This window comes from Phyllostomus discolor, chromosome 9, assembly GCF_004126475.2.
Source record: "Phyllostomus discolor isolate MPI-MPIP mPhyDis1 chromosome 9, mPhyDis1.pri.v3, whole genome shotgun sequence".
NCBI lineage: Eukaryota > Metazoa > Chordata > Mammalia > Chiroptera > Phyllostomidae > Phyllostomus > Phyllostomus discolor.
The window spans coordinates 43,077,817-43,095,987 of NC_040911.2; the positions used below are offsets into that span (position 1 = coordinate 43,077,817).

An 18,171-nucleotide genomic window follows, 5' to 3' on the forward strand; every position below is an offset into this window, starting at 1 on the left:
CAATGGGCTAATACATCTAATTTTGTGGGTCTCCAGGCTTGTTCCCGGTATTCTTAGGTTGATGGAGTGAGATAGGGTGTGTTTCAATAAAATGCTCCAGCTCAAGAAAATATCTGCTGTTTGAATAACAGTTCTGAATTTTAATATTGTCTTTTATATACTGAAAAAATAGACCATATCTTAGACTCCTGTGACTGTGAATTTTAAATTCTCTACTCTCTTCCCATCTAAGTAAAACATTCTGAAAGCCAGGAAATCTGTTGTGAATATTGAAGTGGTGTTTTCTGGCTCTGCTGCTGCGAATGCACCCTGTGGCAAACCGTCTCTGTTTCCAAAAATCAAGCAAGACTCCTCAGCATGACTGTGAAGCTCTTTGTGAAACTTAAAAGAGCCAGATAAAGGGAAATGGGTAGGTGGAAGTCCCAGGTCTCCCAAATACACTGGCTTGCTCCACACCTGTTTTAAAGGTAGGAATACCAGATTTAAAAAGAAAAGAAAACGTGATGTGGGAGGAGTGTTTGGAGACTACCCTAAGGTTGTCTCTGCCCTAAGGCTGGAAGTCTGCTTTTGACATACCCGTGCGAGTAGCCATAATCGTAGGCTGAGGCCGCCTTCCGACTAACTGCAGACGCGAAGGAGGACTCGGTGGCCCGGGACGCCTGCTGCTGGTAGGAGGCCTCCGACGCCTGGCTGAAGGCCTGGGATTCCTGGCGGTGCGCTGCCGAGGAGCGGCTGCTGTAGGCCGCGGAGCCGTGGGTGTAGATGGCAGAACTTTTCTTCTCCTGCTCGTGGTACTGGCTCATGGTGGTGCGAAGGTCCTTGTTGTAGTAGCCGCGGTCATAGTGCTGGTGCAATTTCTGATAAAACGGCAGAGACATCATGTGCCCTCAGGGAACCAAGCTATAAGAAAACAATAATGTTTGAATGAATTAAGAAACAAATCCCACAGAACAAGTCATCTAAACCAATGTGTAAAATTAATACTCTTATCTTTTCAAAAAGAGTAAAGGAAAAATGATGTGTAATTGAGCTTAACTGGTTACTCCATCAACTTCGTACTTCACTCCCAGACGTGCCCCTTCCTGCCTGGCCTTGCGCAGCTTTCTTTTCCCTTTCTTCTTCCTTCCTTCCCTTTTGCTCTCTTCCTTTATATCTTTGTGTGTGTGTGTGTGTGTGTGTGTGTGTGTGTGTGTATTTGACAAAGTTTCCTTACCAGAGCTATCGTGCTTTTCCTCAGATCTTTCATAAAATGTATTTCTAAGTTTCCATCATTTTATTCTGATGGAGGCTTCATCTGGGACAACAAGTAATGATGGAGAGTCTGTATACAGCCAATGTGATTTTCACTCAATAAATAATGACCGAGACCTGCTATGAGCATAGTACTGTTCCAGCATAAGAAATACAGAGATGAACAAACACAATCTCAGTTCTGATAACCTTATATAGAAACTTATATTCTATTTCAGGAGATAGACAATAGAGAAAATAAATAAATGATAAGGTGTATTAGAACGTGCTAAATGCTATGGAGAAAAATAAAGCAGTAAAGGGGGATGGGAAGCAATTTTAAACAGCTTCATTGTTAAGTGACATTTGAGCATGAGAATATCTGGGAGAAGAGTGTTCCAGATATTAAACTATTGCAAGTGCACTGGGGTGTGGGCATGCTGGTTATACTCCAGGAGTAGTTCGTAAGCCCGGGAGGCCACATGAAGGCATGAAGTTTCAGGGAGAGGTACAGGAGATGATGCCGTGGGGTGGGGTCGTAGGCAAAGGGCACACAGTGCATGATCCTACAGGCAACTCTAAGGACTTTGTCTTTTTTTCTGAGAAGGCATAGAAACTATAAGAAGGTTCTGAGTTGAGAATCACTCTCACCGACTCTGAAGGATATACTGTTGAGGGACATGAATAAAAGCCAGGAGACCAATGAGAGGCTGTTAAGAGCTAACTTGTATTACCCAAAATTCATAGGTTGAAGTCCTACTGCTAGTATTTCCCAATGTGACTGTATTTGGAGATAGGGTCTTACAGAAGAAAGGTTAAAAGTTAACCTTACAGGTTAAAATGAAGTCATTAGGATGGGTTCTAATCCAATATAACTTGTCCCTGTAAAGAGGAAATTAGGACCGAGATATGTACTTCTTGTGACGATGCAGAGGAAAACAACCATCTTCAAGCCCTTTTTTCTGAGGGGAGGCCTCAGAAAAAAGCCAACTCTGCCACACCTTGATCTCAGATTTCTAGCCTCCAGAATTGTGAGAAGGTAAATTTCTGTTGTTGAAGCCACCCAGACTATGGTACTTTGTTATGGGAGCACTGACAAATTAATGTAAAGACCATTGCAACAGTCTAGGCTAGAGATGGTAGCAATAGCAGTGGCAGTGTGAGAAGTGATTAGACTGCACAGGTTTTGAAGGCAGAACCAACACCATTTGCTGAAATTACTGGATTAGGGTATGATAGAAAGAAAGGAGTGAGAAATGATTCCAAGGTTTTTGCTTAATTGCAAGATTCCAGTTGCTATTAACTGAGTTGGGCAAGAGTATAAGAAAACAGCGGTTTGGGATGGAAGAAGAGATTGATTTAAGACATTTTGCATTTGAGATACCTGCTAGACATCCTAGTGAAGATTTTGAGTGGGAAGATGGGTATGTGATTTTGGTGGAGAGGGTAAAGGTACAAGATGAAGACCTACAATTGGAACTCACCAGTTTATGGATAAACCACACCCCCACCCCTGCCAAAAAAAAAAAAAAAGATTAGAGTGAAAGTAAATGTAAAAGGAAGACCTAAGACTGAATTCTGGAGTATGCTTATGTTATAAAATGAGCTCTATCAAATCTCACAAACACTTTAAAAAGGTATAGTGTCAAAACAGAAAAATTTGCTCTATTAAGAATATGAAGGTTTCTGCCCTGGCTAGTGTAGCTTGGTGGATTGAGCACCAGCCTGTGAACCAAAGGGTCACTGGTTCAATTCCCAGTCAAGACACATTCCTGAGTTGTAGGCCAGGTCCTCAGTGGAGGGGCATGAGAGAGGCAACCACACATTGATGTTTCTCTCCCTCTCTCTCACCCTCCCTTCTCCTTTAAAAATAAATAAATAAAATCTTTAAATAAAAAATATGAATGTTTCTAACTTTCTAACATAAAGAAGAAAGTCAGTAATCAGTGTATCATTTGCATTGTGAACTTGAGCTAACAGTTCTACTGTAAGTCAAAGATTCATTTGCTTAGAATAGGAAGGAGAGACTTCACATTGCATCAGCTCTCTTGAATAATGTATCCACTGACAAAAGCCTATCAGCCACAATGACAACCCTGAATGAAATAAGGGTTTTATAGAGCCCCTACCTCACTGTTTAATGCTTTGGTGTATGTTCTGAAATGTTATTTTTAAATTTTACAAGTGAAATTGTTGTGAAGTAGTCATTTTTCTAAGTGTTTTTAAAGTTCTAAATGAGGAGTGAATCCTTCTAAATTTGCCATATTTTCATCAAGTTTAAAGCTCCCTTTTTATTTAAACTATTTAAAAAGTCAGCATGTATTCCCTAGAGAAGAAAGTCCAGCAAACTTCACTCCAGAAATATTTATCTTAGGGTTCATGGAAGATATCAGTCTACATCACAATTCTCAAGAGGAAAAAAATAGCCACTAGCAAGCAACTTTGCTTCAACCCTTAAATAGATTGCTGTTTTATGTTCTAAAATACACAGAATTATCATGTGTAATGAATAGTTATTGGATAAATTTAGATAAAACAAAAGAACTAGAATATATTATCATTAAAGTATATTATGTTTGGCAGTTGTAAAGATATTAGGTAAGTTTCTGTAATGATACATACTACATGAAACATGGCAAATGTTATTTGAATGTGATTCAAATAAATAAAGGATAACCTTCCTATGTATTATGTTATAAGCTAAATTCACAGCTCAAATGACTTAAAATGTTATTATTTTCACAGAATAAAATCTTTAAATATCTTGTCTCATTTCTATTTTCCACTCTCCTGCATTTCTATTTTCTCCCAATATATTTAATTTTAACAATACTTGATATTCTAAGTATATCGGTAATGAATTACAAGTACACAGGTTTGGCTTTAAGTGAACAGAACTGACTCTCACAGCTCTGACCTCTAGAACGAAGGTACAACTGCTGCCTCTTGAAGTGAGTGAGGATTATCCCCAACGTATGACAACTAGAGTATGTGGGGTGGCGGGGAGATGGTTTTGTTGTCTTCTTTTCCTCTAATACCTGCATTTTCTGCTGGAAAATAATTTGGGAATTTGGGAAGAAATACTAATCCTGACATGATGCTTTTGCACAGGCATTAGAGACCAAAAGCTGATAAAATTATTCACAGAAAGTGTGAGCTTCAGGATCACTACGTGGGAATCTATGTTGCTCTGAAGTACCACCTAACCATTTTCAGGTTAGAAATATCATAGTACACTCCTGCATCTACCCACATGGCATTGTCAGAGCAAAATCACCAAATTAAACACTAGTGACTTCAGAGTTGATTTACCTCCTTTTGGTCTAATTTGTAATCAGGGACTATTGTAAGCATACGGAAGGTTGAAAGCACATGAATTCCTGTCACCTCATCCATTCCAGACTTCAACCAAACCACTGACTTATTACTTGGAAAGAGCACCTAATTCACACTTCCAGTTCCATCTGAGACAGTTATTATTTCCTTATAGTTCCAGGAATGGTAGCTTAATTTAAAAAGAATACAGTGAGCTGGGAGAACAGCTGTGCCAGCAAAAACTGGCACTCTGTTGCTCTTGTCTTCCTTCCCAGAGGCTCCGCTTTCCTATTTCTCTGCTATTCTGGCATCTCTTTGAGAAAACTGCTGAGCCCATAAGATAGAGAGAAACCACACACACCACAGTGCTGTTAAGCACATAAAATATCAAGTGCATTCTTCTGCCTCAATGTCACACTTACCAGTTTCCAAAAGAGTGATGATGGTGGAGATGTTCCGATGTGGCTGTGGAGCTGGGTGAAAGATAAAACACCCACGTAGGTTAAATCCAAGAAAAAGTTAAGAGGCAGGGCTAAAGACAGGACCCTGGGGCCAGTTCAAAAATAATGCATGTGGTCAGGCAGTAGAATGTCAGAGCCACACAGCCAGCCTTTTATGGCAAAGAAGGTGGATAAATATAGCAGCAAATGAGGAAGGTAGTCCTAAACTGAGAGGAAAAGAGAGGCACTGGCTGATAGCTGCCTCAGTAATGTAATCATATTAATGCCAATCAATGGGTCTGGCCTGCTTAAACCAAACGTAGGATTTATATTTGGCTAGAGGAGCTATTTTCAATATCGCTTTATCACTGGGTATTTAAAAGTGCAACAGAAAGAGTGGTTTGTGTTGAGAGCTAAAAATAAGGGTAGTAATCTGATTCCCAACATGGACTTCATGGAATGTTAATGCCAAGACATGTTTCTGGGTGTGCTGTTCATAACACATGCAGAGTACATTTAAAAGACACAAGGTGAAAAAAGAGCTTGCAATTAACTAGAGGCAAAACAAACAAGAAGTGGATTACACATGGAAGCAACTGTGGCTTGATACAGTCATGCTTTTTTTCCATTTCAAGAAAATTTACAAAGTCACAGCTTTATGTTTGAATATCTGATTCCCTATTCATTAAGTAAAGCCTGTGCAAAGCAAAATGTTTTACTTTTCCTGAAAGCAAAGTAGAGTCATTCTATCTAACAAGAGATTTTCTTTCTTTGTGTTTTTTTTTTAGACTGTATAACTAAGGAAGAGGTAGTAATACCTGGTAATTAGGACCCCTGCTTTGGATTCATACCAGATATAGATTCCAGGCCATCGATGGCACTTAATAGCCAAATAACCTCAAGCATTTTATTTCTCATCCCTAACCTTCATTTGCCTTCTTTACAAAATTGGGATAACAACATCCAAATTATGGGACTGCTGTGGAGATTAAATGCGATAATACAGAGAAAGATTTAACACAGTGATTACCACAGAATAAAGACATAGTAAACATCAAATATTAACTGATAATAATAATTTAAAACCTCATTGTTCAGATTATATGTATTGAGCAGCTTATGTTCTAATAGTACTATTATATCGACTAAATACAGATCACTTGTATCTATCAAAATATTGGACAGACCCAATATGGTAGTCTACTTTACAAGTACTTCCTTGATGGTAACAACAGTTGACATGTTTCCAGAACCTGTGGTAAGCACTCTACATACATGATCTCATTATTTCTCACAATACCCTAAAAGGCAGGTATCATCAACTTCATTTTCAGCTGAGGAAACAGAGGCTCCAAGTGGCCAAATCATTTGCCAAAAAAGCACATAGCCAGTAAATGACATAAATGCAATACTTGTACATTCAGAGATATTTGAATTCCAAAGCTTGTGAACTTTTTGTCATGCATTGCTGTGTACTCCTGCAGTAATACTTCATTTGTAATAAACTAGATACTTTGAAACAGTTTTTCAGGTGCAATACAGGCCTCCACTTATAACTGATGGTCAGCTTGTGAGCTACCCAAAGTATATGAAAGAATCTATTCTACTTAATTCTGATCAAATTCAACCTGACATTTTGTTATGTAAATATACCTCTTGTGAGTGTGTATATGGACATTTTAGCTTTCTGGAATCCATAGGAAAATTTTACAAGCTTTTTGTCCCCCAAGTACTCATTTGTTCTCTAGACATCTGAAACAGAATAACAGTGGTGCTGCGGAATGTTGCCCACCAGCGATTGGAATGGTTCCCAGTGAGCTCTTTTTCTAGAGAACATGACAAATTGCTACAAATCTTCTCAAAGCAAAAGAGGAAAAATAAACAAAAATAAGAAATATAAATCATCATAATACTGCCTAATATTTAATGACCAGTTGCTATATGCTAGGCATTAATGCTGTTTTACAGTATCTATTTGGTCATCTTGCACACAAAAACTTTTTATGGGCTATGAAATTGAGATTTAGAGAGATTAATATCTTAAAATCGCATAGCTATTGTAGAATGTGACAGAAGATTCAAGCCTATGTCTGTTCTACACAGAGCCTACTCTTTTATATAACATATTACACTGGTTTTCAACCATGTAGTTGTGTGTGTGTATGTGTGTATAGATGCATAGATATATATTGTAGATAGATAGATAGATAGATAGATAGATAAGGAGCTATGTGCCAATAACATCCATTAGAAGGAAGAAGTATCACCAAAGAAGGGTTTAAGTTGTATTTCCTATGAAACATACTACTATTTATTAGATAAAGATGCACTGGGTTACAAAATACCCCAGATGTAAGACATAAGGCTACAAATATCAATACATTAATATATTTACTGAACTTCAATTCCTGTTAGGAATGAGGGAAGTCCACACACACTTATGGAAAAACTAAAATATAATTTATTTGTTTACACTCAGGATCCCAATGAAAGCCAAAGAGTTTATTTCAAACAAATATGCAAAACTGACAAAAGAAGTATGAGCAAGACCTAAGTGATCTTTCTGCTATAGCATCATCTGGATGCAGGCTTTTCTAACAAAATATTTATCCAAAATATAACTACCCATATAATAAACCATATACTGTGGTGTACTACATGATAAAACTCAAATTTTAAAAATTTAGTGGAGATTATATAAATGAATTATTGTGATTTAATTATAATTCCTTATAGAGCTATAATCATTTTGTTGATTACTCTGATTTAATCATAATGCCCTATAAATGTGTAATTATTCTGGAAATTTAATGTAATGATAATCAACTCTTGATTTCAAAATTTCCAGAAAACTTTTATTTTTATTTTTAAAGTATATTTTATTGATTATGCTATTACACTTGTCCCAATTTTTGTCCCCCTTTGCTGCCCTTCCATCCAGTCCCACCACTCCCTCAGGCAATCCCCACACCACTGTCCGTGCCCCTGGGTTATGCATATATGTTCTTTGGCTGCTTCATTCCTTATGCTATACTTTACAGCCCCATGGCTATTCTGTGACTACCAATTTGTACTTCTTAATCCCCTCATCTCTTCACCTATTAACCCATACCCACCTCCCATCTGGCAACCTTTTCTTAAATAAGTTCTTTTTAACATTTCATATAATAATGATTTGGTGATGATGAATTCCTTTAGTTGTTTCTTATCTGAGAAGCTTTTTATCTGCCCTTTAATTCTATATGAATACTTTGCTGGGTAGAGTAATCTTGGTTGTAGGTCCCTGTTTTTCATAACTTTGAATGTTTCTTGCCAATCTCTTCTAGCTTGGAATGTTTCTTTTGAGAAATCGGCTAAAAGTCTTATGGGAACTCCCCTGTAGGTAGCTAACTGCTTTTCTCTTGCTGCTTTTAAGGCTCTCTCTTTAACCTTTGGCATTTTAATTATGATGTGTCTTGGTGAGGGCCTCTTTGCATCCATCTTGTTTGGATGCAAGATGTTTCTCTGTGCTCCCTGTACTTGCATGTCTATTTCCTTCACCAAATTAGGGAAGTTTTCTTTCATTATTTTTTCAAATAGATTTCCAATTTCTTGCTCCTTCTCTTCTCCCTCTGGAACCCCTATGATGCCAAAGTTGTTCCAGAGGTTCCTTATACTATTCTCATTTTTTTGGATCCTTTTTTCTTCTTGTTGTTCTGATTGGTTGTTTTTTCCTTCCTTATGTCCCAAATCATTGATTTGATTATTGGCTTCATCCACTCTGCTGTCATTTCCTTGTAAATTGTCCAGAAGAGGGACAGTGGCCTCTGCCTGACTTCCTGCCTGGGAGAAAGCTATATCCCAGTTCTCACCTTGCTGTGAAACACTTCAGTTCCTTCTGCATGCCACTGGTGTTTTACAAGCTACTACCACAGTACTGGAGTTCAGAGGGAGTGAGTCTGAGTGAGTCCATGTATGGGTGCTCTAAGAGGAACTGCTTGGGTGTCCAGCAGTTTCTTCCACTGACTCTGTCCCTGATGGTTTTGCAGCCAGAAATTATGGGAACTTATCTTCCTGGCATTGGAACCCTGGGCTGGGGGTTGGGGCTGGTGTGGGGCTGGGACCCCATGCTCCTGAGATATCCCTTCCAAATTTTTATCCACTACACATGGATGTGGGACCAGCCCATTCTGTGTCTCTGCTCCTCCTACCAATCTGGATTGATGTGGTTTCTTTAATTCCATAGTTGTCAGACTTCCATTCAACTTGATTTATGATGGTTTTAAGTGGTGGTTGTTCTATAGTGTAATTGTAATTTTGATGTGGTTGTGCAAGGAAATGAGGTGTGTTTACCTATGCCACCATGTTGTCCAAAAGTCTCTGAAATAGATGGTTTTAAGGTGCATTCTAGTTCTAATAACTGTGCTACCAATCCAAAATGTGGCTATTTTTTTCATCTCTGGCTCATAAGTTAAGAACATCCTATGTGGAGCAATTTGCAACAGAATAAAATAAACCTTCCTTGTTCCAAAAATTCTGCTTCTACCTGCTAGCTCACATCCAACATGCTTTCTCTTGACAGTGTCATTTTATGACTTTAATCCCCATTATACAAAAAATAATCCAGAAAGATGTTTCAGCACATTAGTGGTTCTTTAAGTCTTTCTGTGACTATCAAGTCTCTGATGTGTTATGAGTAGAGCAGTGAGGAGGGAGGCAGTGGAGAGAAGTAATTATTGGAAAGGTCTAGAGGAAGGGGTCTAGGATGCTTACCAAAAGTCAATTTCATCTAGCTATGAAATGAACTACATCTACACTAGATGAATTAGATCTAGATCTAAAATTAGATTTTTGCTTATCATGCATCAGGACCTATAAGGCTACAAGGGGCCCGCATGTGCTCTTACCCAGGCAAGGGACTGAGGAGAACTGCCGGGGCTGACAGCCTGATCCTAGGAAAAGACTACTCTGTGATGTGCGACACTGGCAGAGATGCTGGTGGGATAAGACCTCAAGCCCTGCTCAGATCCCTGTTGTCTACGCCGTTGCTCCAAATTAGGTTCCAGGCCACCAGAAAGTACAAGCATAATTCCACAGTAGCCTTGGTTTACTGTGGAATGCTGTACCTGTGGCTGCAGAAATAGAGTTAATTTGTATTCTTTGTCAGTATCTCTCTCTCTCCTCTTCTCAACTCCCTGCCCATCATGACAAACTTCACCTGGTTCATTCAAACCTTCTTCCTATTTATTTATTTATTTATGTATGTATAGTGTCAAGAACAGTGAAGGTATACAATGGAATATTATTTGGCCTTAAAAATAAATGAAATCCTGACACATGGTACAACATGGATGATCCTTGAGGACATCACGGTAAGTGAAGTGAGTCACAAAAGGACAAATATTATATGATTCCACTTATATGAGTTACCTAGGGTAATCAAATTTATAGAGACAGAAAGTAGATAGTAGACCAGAGACTTGGGGCAGAGGGAATGGGGAGTTAGGATTCAATGGGTAGAGTTTCAATATGGGGTGATGAAAAACTTCTGGAGATGGATAGTGGTAATGGTTGCACAACAATGAAAGTACTTAATACCACTAAACTGTACATTCAAAAATGGTTGAAATGGCAAATTTTGTTATGTCAATCTTACCACACACATGTATCCACAGACACAAAACTAAGAAGGGTCAGAGATTTTACCCTACTTGCAAGCTAAAAAGTTAACCTGCTACAGTTTCATGCATGTTGACACAACATGAGACTTCTGGGTCAGAGTCAAAGGACATCAGTACTCACAGCAATAGCAGAAGCCAGAGCATCAGCACATTCTTTACTGGTTTGCTAACCCCCAGTTCCCACAGGGCAATAGGAAAAGGACCAGGTGACACCTGCACACACTGGGCTGCATTACAGGAGAGAAACTTTGAGCTTAGAGAAACTGCATATTTTATCATGAGCATTAAGCCTGCCTTCCCTTTGCTTTAAAGGCAGACAATCTCTTTATTATACTGGAGGGTTAACATGCCTGCCTTTTACCCTGTAGGGAGACACATTCTCTGTCTTCAAACATCCTTGAAAAGATAATCTGGAATAAAGGGAAGCCAGAGCCTTGTTTGCTAGATGTGCAAAAACATGGCAGGCTCAAAGAATTACCTCCCAACAATGAACATGTGTCATTTTTACAAAACCAATACTTCCTTTCTTTTTTTTTAAAGTGAGAACCAGACTAAAGAGCAACTTATCTGAATCCCTAGTGTTAATTTCTTTCCAACAGTTCTTTTGAAGTGTAATTTGCGTACCATAAAATTCATCCACTTTAAGAGTAAAGTTCACTTCTGGCCAAGATGGAAGCATAGGTAGACACACTGTGCCTCCTCATACAACCAAAAGAAGGACAACAACAATTTAGAAACAAAAAACAACCAGTACTGATAGAAAATTGAACTGTATGGAAGTCTGACAACCAAAGAGTTAAAGTAGATACATTCATCCAGACTGGTAGGAGGGCCATAGTCAGGCGGTTGGGCTGAAAGGGGTCGCAGTGAAGCAGTAGCTGGAGGACTCTGGTCTCGCAAGGCGGCAGCGGGCAGACCCAGTGAGGCAGCAGATTGTGAAGGGGCATGGCACAAGGCTCCTGGCAGATGGGAGGACCCACATTCACAGGCAGATAAACCAGGCAGCACTGGGGAGTGAGACAGACCACACAAGCCAGAGTTCGAGGAAATAGGGGAAATAAAGCGTCCAAACACCAACTGAAAACACCTATGGGGGTTGAGATGCTGGGAGATACTCCCAGCCTCACAGGACAGTTCATTGGAGAGACTCACAGGGTCCTAGAAGATACACAAACCCACCCACCCGGGAATCAGCACCAGAAGGGCCAAATTTGCTTGGGGGAGGCGGGGGAAGTGACTGAAATCTGGCAGAGGTGAAGCAAGCACCATTGTTCCCTCTCAGACCCTTGCCCCAAATACAATGTCACAACCCAGCAACTGGGTTACCCCATCCTAGTGAACACCTAAGGCTCTGCCCCTCCTTACATAACAGGTGCATCAAGACAATAAAAATGGCCCAAATGAAAGAAGAGGTCAAAGCTCCAGAAAAAATACAACTAAGCAACGAAGAGATAGCCAACCTATCAGACACACAGTTACAAAACACTGGTAATCAGAATGATCACAGAATTGGTTGAATTTCATCACAAATTAGATGAAAAAATGAAGGCTATGCTAAGTGAAATAAAGGAAAATATACAGGGAACCAATAGTGATAGGAAGGAAATTGGGACTCATATCAATGGAGTGGACCAGAAGGAAGAAAGAAACATCCAATCAGAAAAGAATGAAGAAATAAGAATTCAAAAAAATGAGGAGAGGCTTAGAAACCTCCAGGACATCTATAAATATTCCCCAACATCCAAATTATAAGGGTACCAGAAGGAGAAGAGGAAGCGCAACAAGAGGAAAAGTGATTTGAACAAATAATAAAGGAGAACTTCCCCAATCTGGCAAAGGAAATAGACTTTCAGGAAGTCTAGGAAGCTCAGAGAGTCCCAAAGAGGTTGGACCCAAGGAGCAACACACTGAGGCACATCATAATTACATTACCCAAGATTAAAATGAAGGAAAGAATCCTAGAAGCAGCAAGAGATAAGGAGGCAGTTATCTACAAAGGAGTTCCTATCAGACTGTCAGCTGATTTCTCAAAAGAGACCTTACAGGCAAGAAGGGGCTGGAGAGAAGTATTCCAAGTCATGAAAGGCAAGGACCTACATCCGAGGTTGCTCTATCCAGCAATGCTTTCATTTAGAATGGAAGGGCAGATAAAGTGCTTCTCAGGTAAGGTTGAGTTAAAGGAGTTCATCATCACCAAGCCCTTATTTTATGAAATGCTAAAGGGACTTATCTAAGAAAAGAAGATAAAGAAAAGACATGTATAGTAAAAGGACAGCAAACTCACAATTATTAACAACCACACCTAAAGCAAAACCAAAAGAACTAAGTGAACAACTAGAACAGGAACAGAACGACAGAAATGGAGATCACATGGAGGGTTAACAACAGGGGAGTGGAAGGAGGAGAGAGGGGGGAAAAGTACAGAGAATAAGTAGCACAGATTGTAAGTAGAAAATAGACAGTGGGAGGGCAAGAATAGTACGGGAAATGTAGAAGCTAAAGAACTTATAAGTATGACACATGAACATGAACTACAGGGGGGAATGTGGGTGGGATGGGGTGTTCAGGGTGGAGGAGAGTGAAGAGGGGAAATTGGACATCTTAGAATACTTAATTCCAGCTCCTTCTTGCCTGCAAGTTTTCTTTTGAGAAATCAGCTAATAGTCTTATAGGAACTCCTCTATAGGTAACTACCTCCTTTTCTCTTGTTGCTTTTAAGAGTCTCTCCTTTTTATTCTTGAATAATGTAATTATGATGTGTCTCATGGTGTGCTTCCTTGAGTTCAACTTCTTTGGGAATCTCTGAGCTTCCTGGACTTCCTGGAAGTCTATTTCCTTTGCCAGATTGGAGAAGTTCTCCTTCATTATGTTCTCCATTTCTTGGTCTTCCTCTTCTCCTTCTGGCACCCCTATGATTCGGATGTTGGAACTTTTGAAGTTGTTCCAGAGGTTCCTAAGCCTCTCCTTATTTTTTTTTTTTTTTGAGTTCTTGTTTCTTCATTCTGTTTTTGTCAAATGTTTATTTCTTCCTTCTGGTCCAAATCGTTGATTGGAGTCCCAGTTTCCTTCCCTTCACTGTTGGTTCCCTGTATAGTTTCCTTTATTTCACTTTTTGTAGCCTTCATTTTTTCCTCAATTTTGCAACCATACTCAACCATTTCTGTGAACATCCTGACTACCAGTGTTTTGAACTCTGCATCTGATTTGTTGGCTATCTCTTCATCACTTTGTTGTATTTTTTTCTGGAGCTTTTATCTGTTCTTTCTTTTTGGGCTACATTTTCTTGTCTTGGGCACCTGTTACATAGTAAGGAATGGAACCTTAGGTTTTCACCAAGGTGGAACAACCCACTTTTGCTGCTTTGTGGTGCTGTATGTGGGAACAATGCTGCTTGCTTGGCTCTTGGCTGGCTTTCAGTTACCTGCCCCGCTACCCACAGGCAAATTGCGGGCCCTTCTGGTGCTGATTCCTGGGTGGGTGGTTGTATGTACATCCTAGAACCCTGTGGGTCTCTTCAATTAACTCTCCTGTGAGGCTGGGAGTTTCTCCTGCTGCCTCAACCTCCATAGGTTTTTTCAGTCAGAGATTTTGATGCATTATTTCCCCTGGGTTTTCAGTCTGTCTCTCTCCCCAGTTGTTCCTCCTGGTTTAGCTGTACACAAATATGGGACCACGCACTCCATCAGCCACCCCCTTGCCACGAGTCCTCTCCAACCCAGCTGCCCCTCTCTGCCCCTTCTACTGGCCTGGAAGATGTTTCACGTTTAACTCCTTGGTTATTGGACTTCCATACAGTTTGATTTCCTGGCAGGTGTGGTTATTTTTTTATTTTAAATTTGTTGTTGTCCTTTAGATTGTGTGAGGAGGCAAAGTGTGTCTACCTATGCCTCTATCTTGGCTGAAAGTCAGATCACTTTCAATAACAATGAATGAATGCATTGCTATCCCACTTTAATTTGTTACCTAATCTCTAAATTTTGGGTACACAGAGCTTTCTAGTTAATCATTAAGACTAGAAGTTAGTACTAGGAATAAGAAGCCTCTAGCCCTGTCTGGTGTGGCTCAGTGGATTGTGTTCTTGGCTGCAAAACCAAAGGGTCACTGGTTTAATTCCCAGTTAGGGCATGTGCCTGGGTTGCATGGCCAGGTCCCCAGTTGGGGGACCTTAAGAGACAACCACACATTGATGTTTCTCTCCTTCCCTTTCCCTTTCTCTAAAAATAAATAAAATCTTTTAAATTTTTTTTGAAAAAAGTAAGCATCTTCATTTTCAGCCCAGCTCTTGTACCACATTTATGTATGTGTTCAAGGGGTCAAAAGGCCCTTCAGAAGCCTTTTAACCTCTCTGGCTGTGGGTTTTTTTGTTGTTGTTGTTGTTTTGGGGTTTTGTTTTTGTTTTTGCTTTTGTTTTTGTTTTGTAGCTCTCCTAATAGAGTACAACTGGAAGAGTTATTCTCTCTCGTGGCTACACATTAGAATCACCTGAGGTGCTTTGAAACTGTACTCAGGCTCTGACCATATTGTAGGTCAATTAACTCACAGTCTCTGAACATGTGATGTAAATGGTTTTTTAAAATAATTATATATTCTTCCAGTTTATTAAATAATGAAACAAGGTTTATGCCACATATTCCAACAATGTTTAAGGAACTCAAACTATGAAGGCTTATAAAAACTTTATAGTCTTTACATAATATATAGTATTTCTAGCAAAAAAAAATATGGAGAATAGGAAGCAATTTTTATGTCACAGATCAGCAATATTTAGCATCAACGATTACACAAATCCACAAGGAAACAAAAAAATCCTCTTTTCTTTTCATTTTGGTTATAAAAGATAAAAATCCTTACACCACATTTAAGCAGTATCCAAGGGGGTAGGTGGGGAAGTTATAGCCACATCCCTGAAAACAAGGGGACCAAGTCTCTCAAGTCCTTAGGGTCTTTCTTGGTTAGAAGCTTCAACAATTGCATTAAATCTTTCAGAAAGCAGGAAAAAGCACAACAGGTTAAGATCCTGCTCTATAAAGTGTTTAATAAATCTACACTGAAGAAATACTATATTTTTTGTCTTCAAAACATGCTTAAGTTTTACAATGTAGTTTAAATTTCTTTTCATTCTGGTATGAACATATATATAATTTTAATAAATCAAAATAATAACAATGAATGCTGTATGATATTTACTTAGAAATTATATGCACACTTAATAAATAAAATGTTTTCTATATTTAAAAAAAGAATGGTTCATAAAAAGTAACCTTTAACTCAAGGAACTCAAAAATAAAAGCCTTTCTATAGAAAGCCCTTACTGCATCAATGAGATGTTTTGATAAGAATAAAGAATGTTTTTAAAAGCTCCTAAATAATTCTATGTCCAGGTAAATAGGAAGAATAATCTTTTAGGTCTCTTTCAGTCCTAAAATGATAAAATACCTCTGAATCAAAAAGAGAGCTATAAATATTTTGTGCAGCCCTGACTGGTGTGGCTCGGTGGATGGATTGTCAGCCTGTGAACCAAAAGGTTGCTAGTTCGATTCCTGGTCAGGGCACATACCTGGGTTGTGGGCCAGGTCCCCAGTTGGGGAAATATGAGAGGGAATTGTACATTGATGTTTCTATCCCTCTCTTTCTCTCTCCCTCCCCCTCTCTCTTAAAATAAATAAAATCTCTTTAAAAAATAAATATTTTTACAAGTAGAAGTTTGTCTTTTCAGTTACCTCTTTGGGAAGAATTTCCCCAGAAAGGGGCTATGAATTGAAGACTATGTTTTGTGAGATTGCTATTTAGAATAGTCAAGCTAATCTATAAGCCACTACCAAATGGAATCTATCTTCATTGCTCCACTACTATTGGAATGTATAATTTAATTTATTTTAGTAAGTTTAATGAATGTGAGATATACCTCATAGCTATTGTTATTTTTTTTTTAATTTTTAAAATTATACTTGGCATACAATATTAGATTCAGATATATAACATAGTGATCCAACACTTATATACCTTATGGTGTGATCACATTGTCTATTTTTAAACACATTTTTAAGAAATATTTGTGAAGCTGGACATTTCCTTGAATGTTAGCTAACCACTTGGTCTTCCTTTTGTGTGAGAGTTCTTTTGACTTTTGCCCAGAGATTATTTTTCCTGAGATAATTATTAATCTGTTAATATAATAATAAAATAACTAATATAAAATAGGAAAGCTATCATTAATTAAGACCTACTGTGGGCTAGATAACTGTATCATGTTTTACACATTTTTTTCCCACAAAATCCTACAAGGCACTCATCATCCCAATGTTATAAATGAGAAAACTAAGGTTCAAAGAATAACATTAGGCAAGTTACCCAAAGTCATATAGCTTTTATTCTTCTCCCCAGCCAAGAAGACCTGGGTTTGTCCCAAGCTCCATCTGGCTCCAAAGCTCCATTCTCTTTACTAGACAGGTAAGCATTCGATGCCTGCCCTGCTCACAGCACCTGCTGATGTTTTGTAGCATGCGATTCCTGTTCTCTGAGAAGAGGTGATGGGTTATTTCAGACCCCAAAATAACTGATATATATCCTGGCCAGCAGCTTGGATATGTGGCCTGGGTTAAAAACATGAACCAAGCCAATCACATTCATCTCTTGAGAATTTAAATTTGGAAATACTGAGCATTAATGCAATTAATAGAAGGAGCTAAAGTCAAAAAGCCTGAACCAAGAGATGCTATGGGTATATTTGGAATCTGAGGAGCCATGGAAAGCTGAAATTATGAGGGACCAGACTAAGGTTAGCAGAGAAAGGCAGTTGGTAGACAGAAAACAAAATAAACGAGCTTAAAGAAGCAGATGCACTTAGGGAACAACCATTTGTCCCATGGGAGAAAAACCAGAGTCAATCTGTCAAGCTACCTCTCTTTTTAGCAACCCTCTTCTTTAGATACAGGTCATGTATATTCCTAAAATATGTATCCTTTTGCTTGTGTTAATTGGACTGTATCTCTGTTCCTTGCTATCAAACAAGCCAAAATAAAACACATCTTATTAAATTTTAAAAATATTCTGGATATTAAGCTTTTATCTATCATATTTATTACAAAATATTTCCATTTCAATTCTTTCATTGTTTTTTTCATTACATTTTGACTTTTATAGAAGTAGAGTCATCAATCTTATAATCAGTAACACTTTCTCCAGTCAAATCTTATATTTGTGCAAACTAAAGTGACAAGGTTAGTGGTTGCCTGGGGATGAGGGAGGGGAGAAGTGGGAGGAGTTGATGGAATGGATTACAAATGGGCATGAGGAAACCCTGGGTTGCAGTACCTTGATTGCGGTGATGGTTTCACAAGTGTATAAATGTGTCAAAACTTACCGCACTGTATGCTTTAAATATGTGGAGTTTACTGTATGCCAATGATACTTTAGTTTAAACCATCTAAACTACTTATATTCTTCTCCCCAACCAAGATATACAATTCTCTTCATTCAAATTACTATGCTTTGTGTTTTATGCTTAACTGTAACAATATTTGTAG

General features: G+C 38.6%; 1 protein-coding gene across 4 annotated transcripts in view; it reads right to left on the reverse strand.

Annotated features, from left to right (window-relative positions):
• Window positions 1-5,208, reverse strand: part of MYOM1 (myomesin 1) — a 142,026-nt gene extending 136,818 nt beyond the window's left edge. The window contains exons 1-3 of one of the 4 annotated variants that reach the window (XM_036009254.1): window positions 4,968-5,208; window positions 2,952-2,955; window positions 577-900 (exon numbers count right to left, since the gene is read on the reverse strand). In XM_036009254.1, the coding sequence (XP_035865147.1) occupies window positions 577-881 (305 nt within the window). In that variant the 5' untranslated portion in view covers window positions 882-900; window positions 2,952-2,955; window positions 4,968-5,208. Of the gene's footprint in view, window positions 1-576; window positions 901-2,951; window positions 2,956-4,963 lie in introns of all 4 variants that reach the window. The other 3 variants (XM_028524763.2, XM_036009255.1, XM_028524764.2) reach the window with 3 other exon arrangements.
• Between the last annotated feature and the right edge of the window lie 12,963 nt (window positions 5,209-18,171).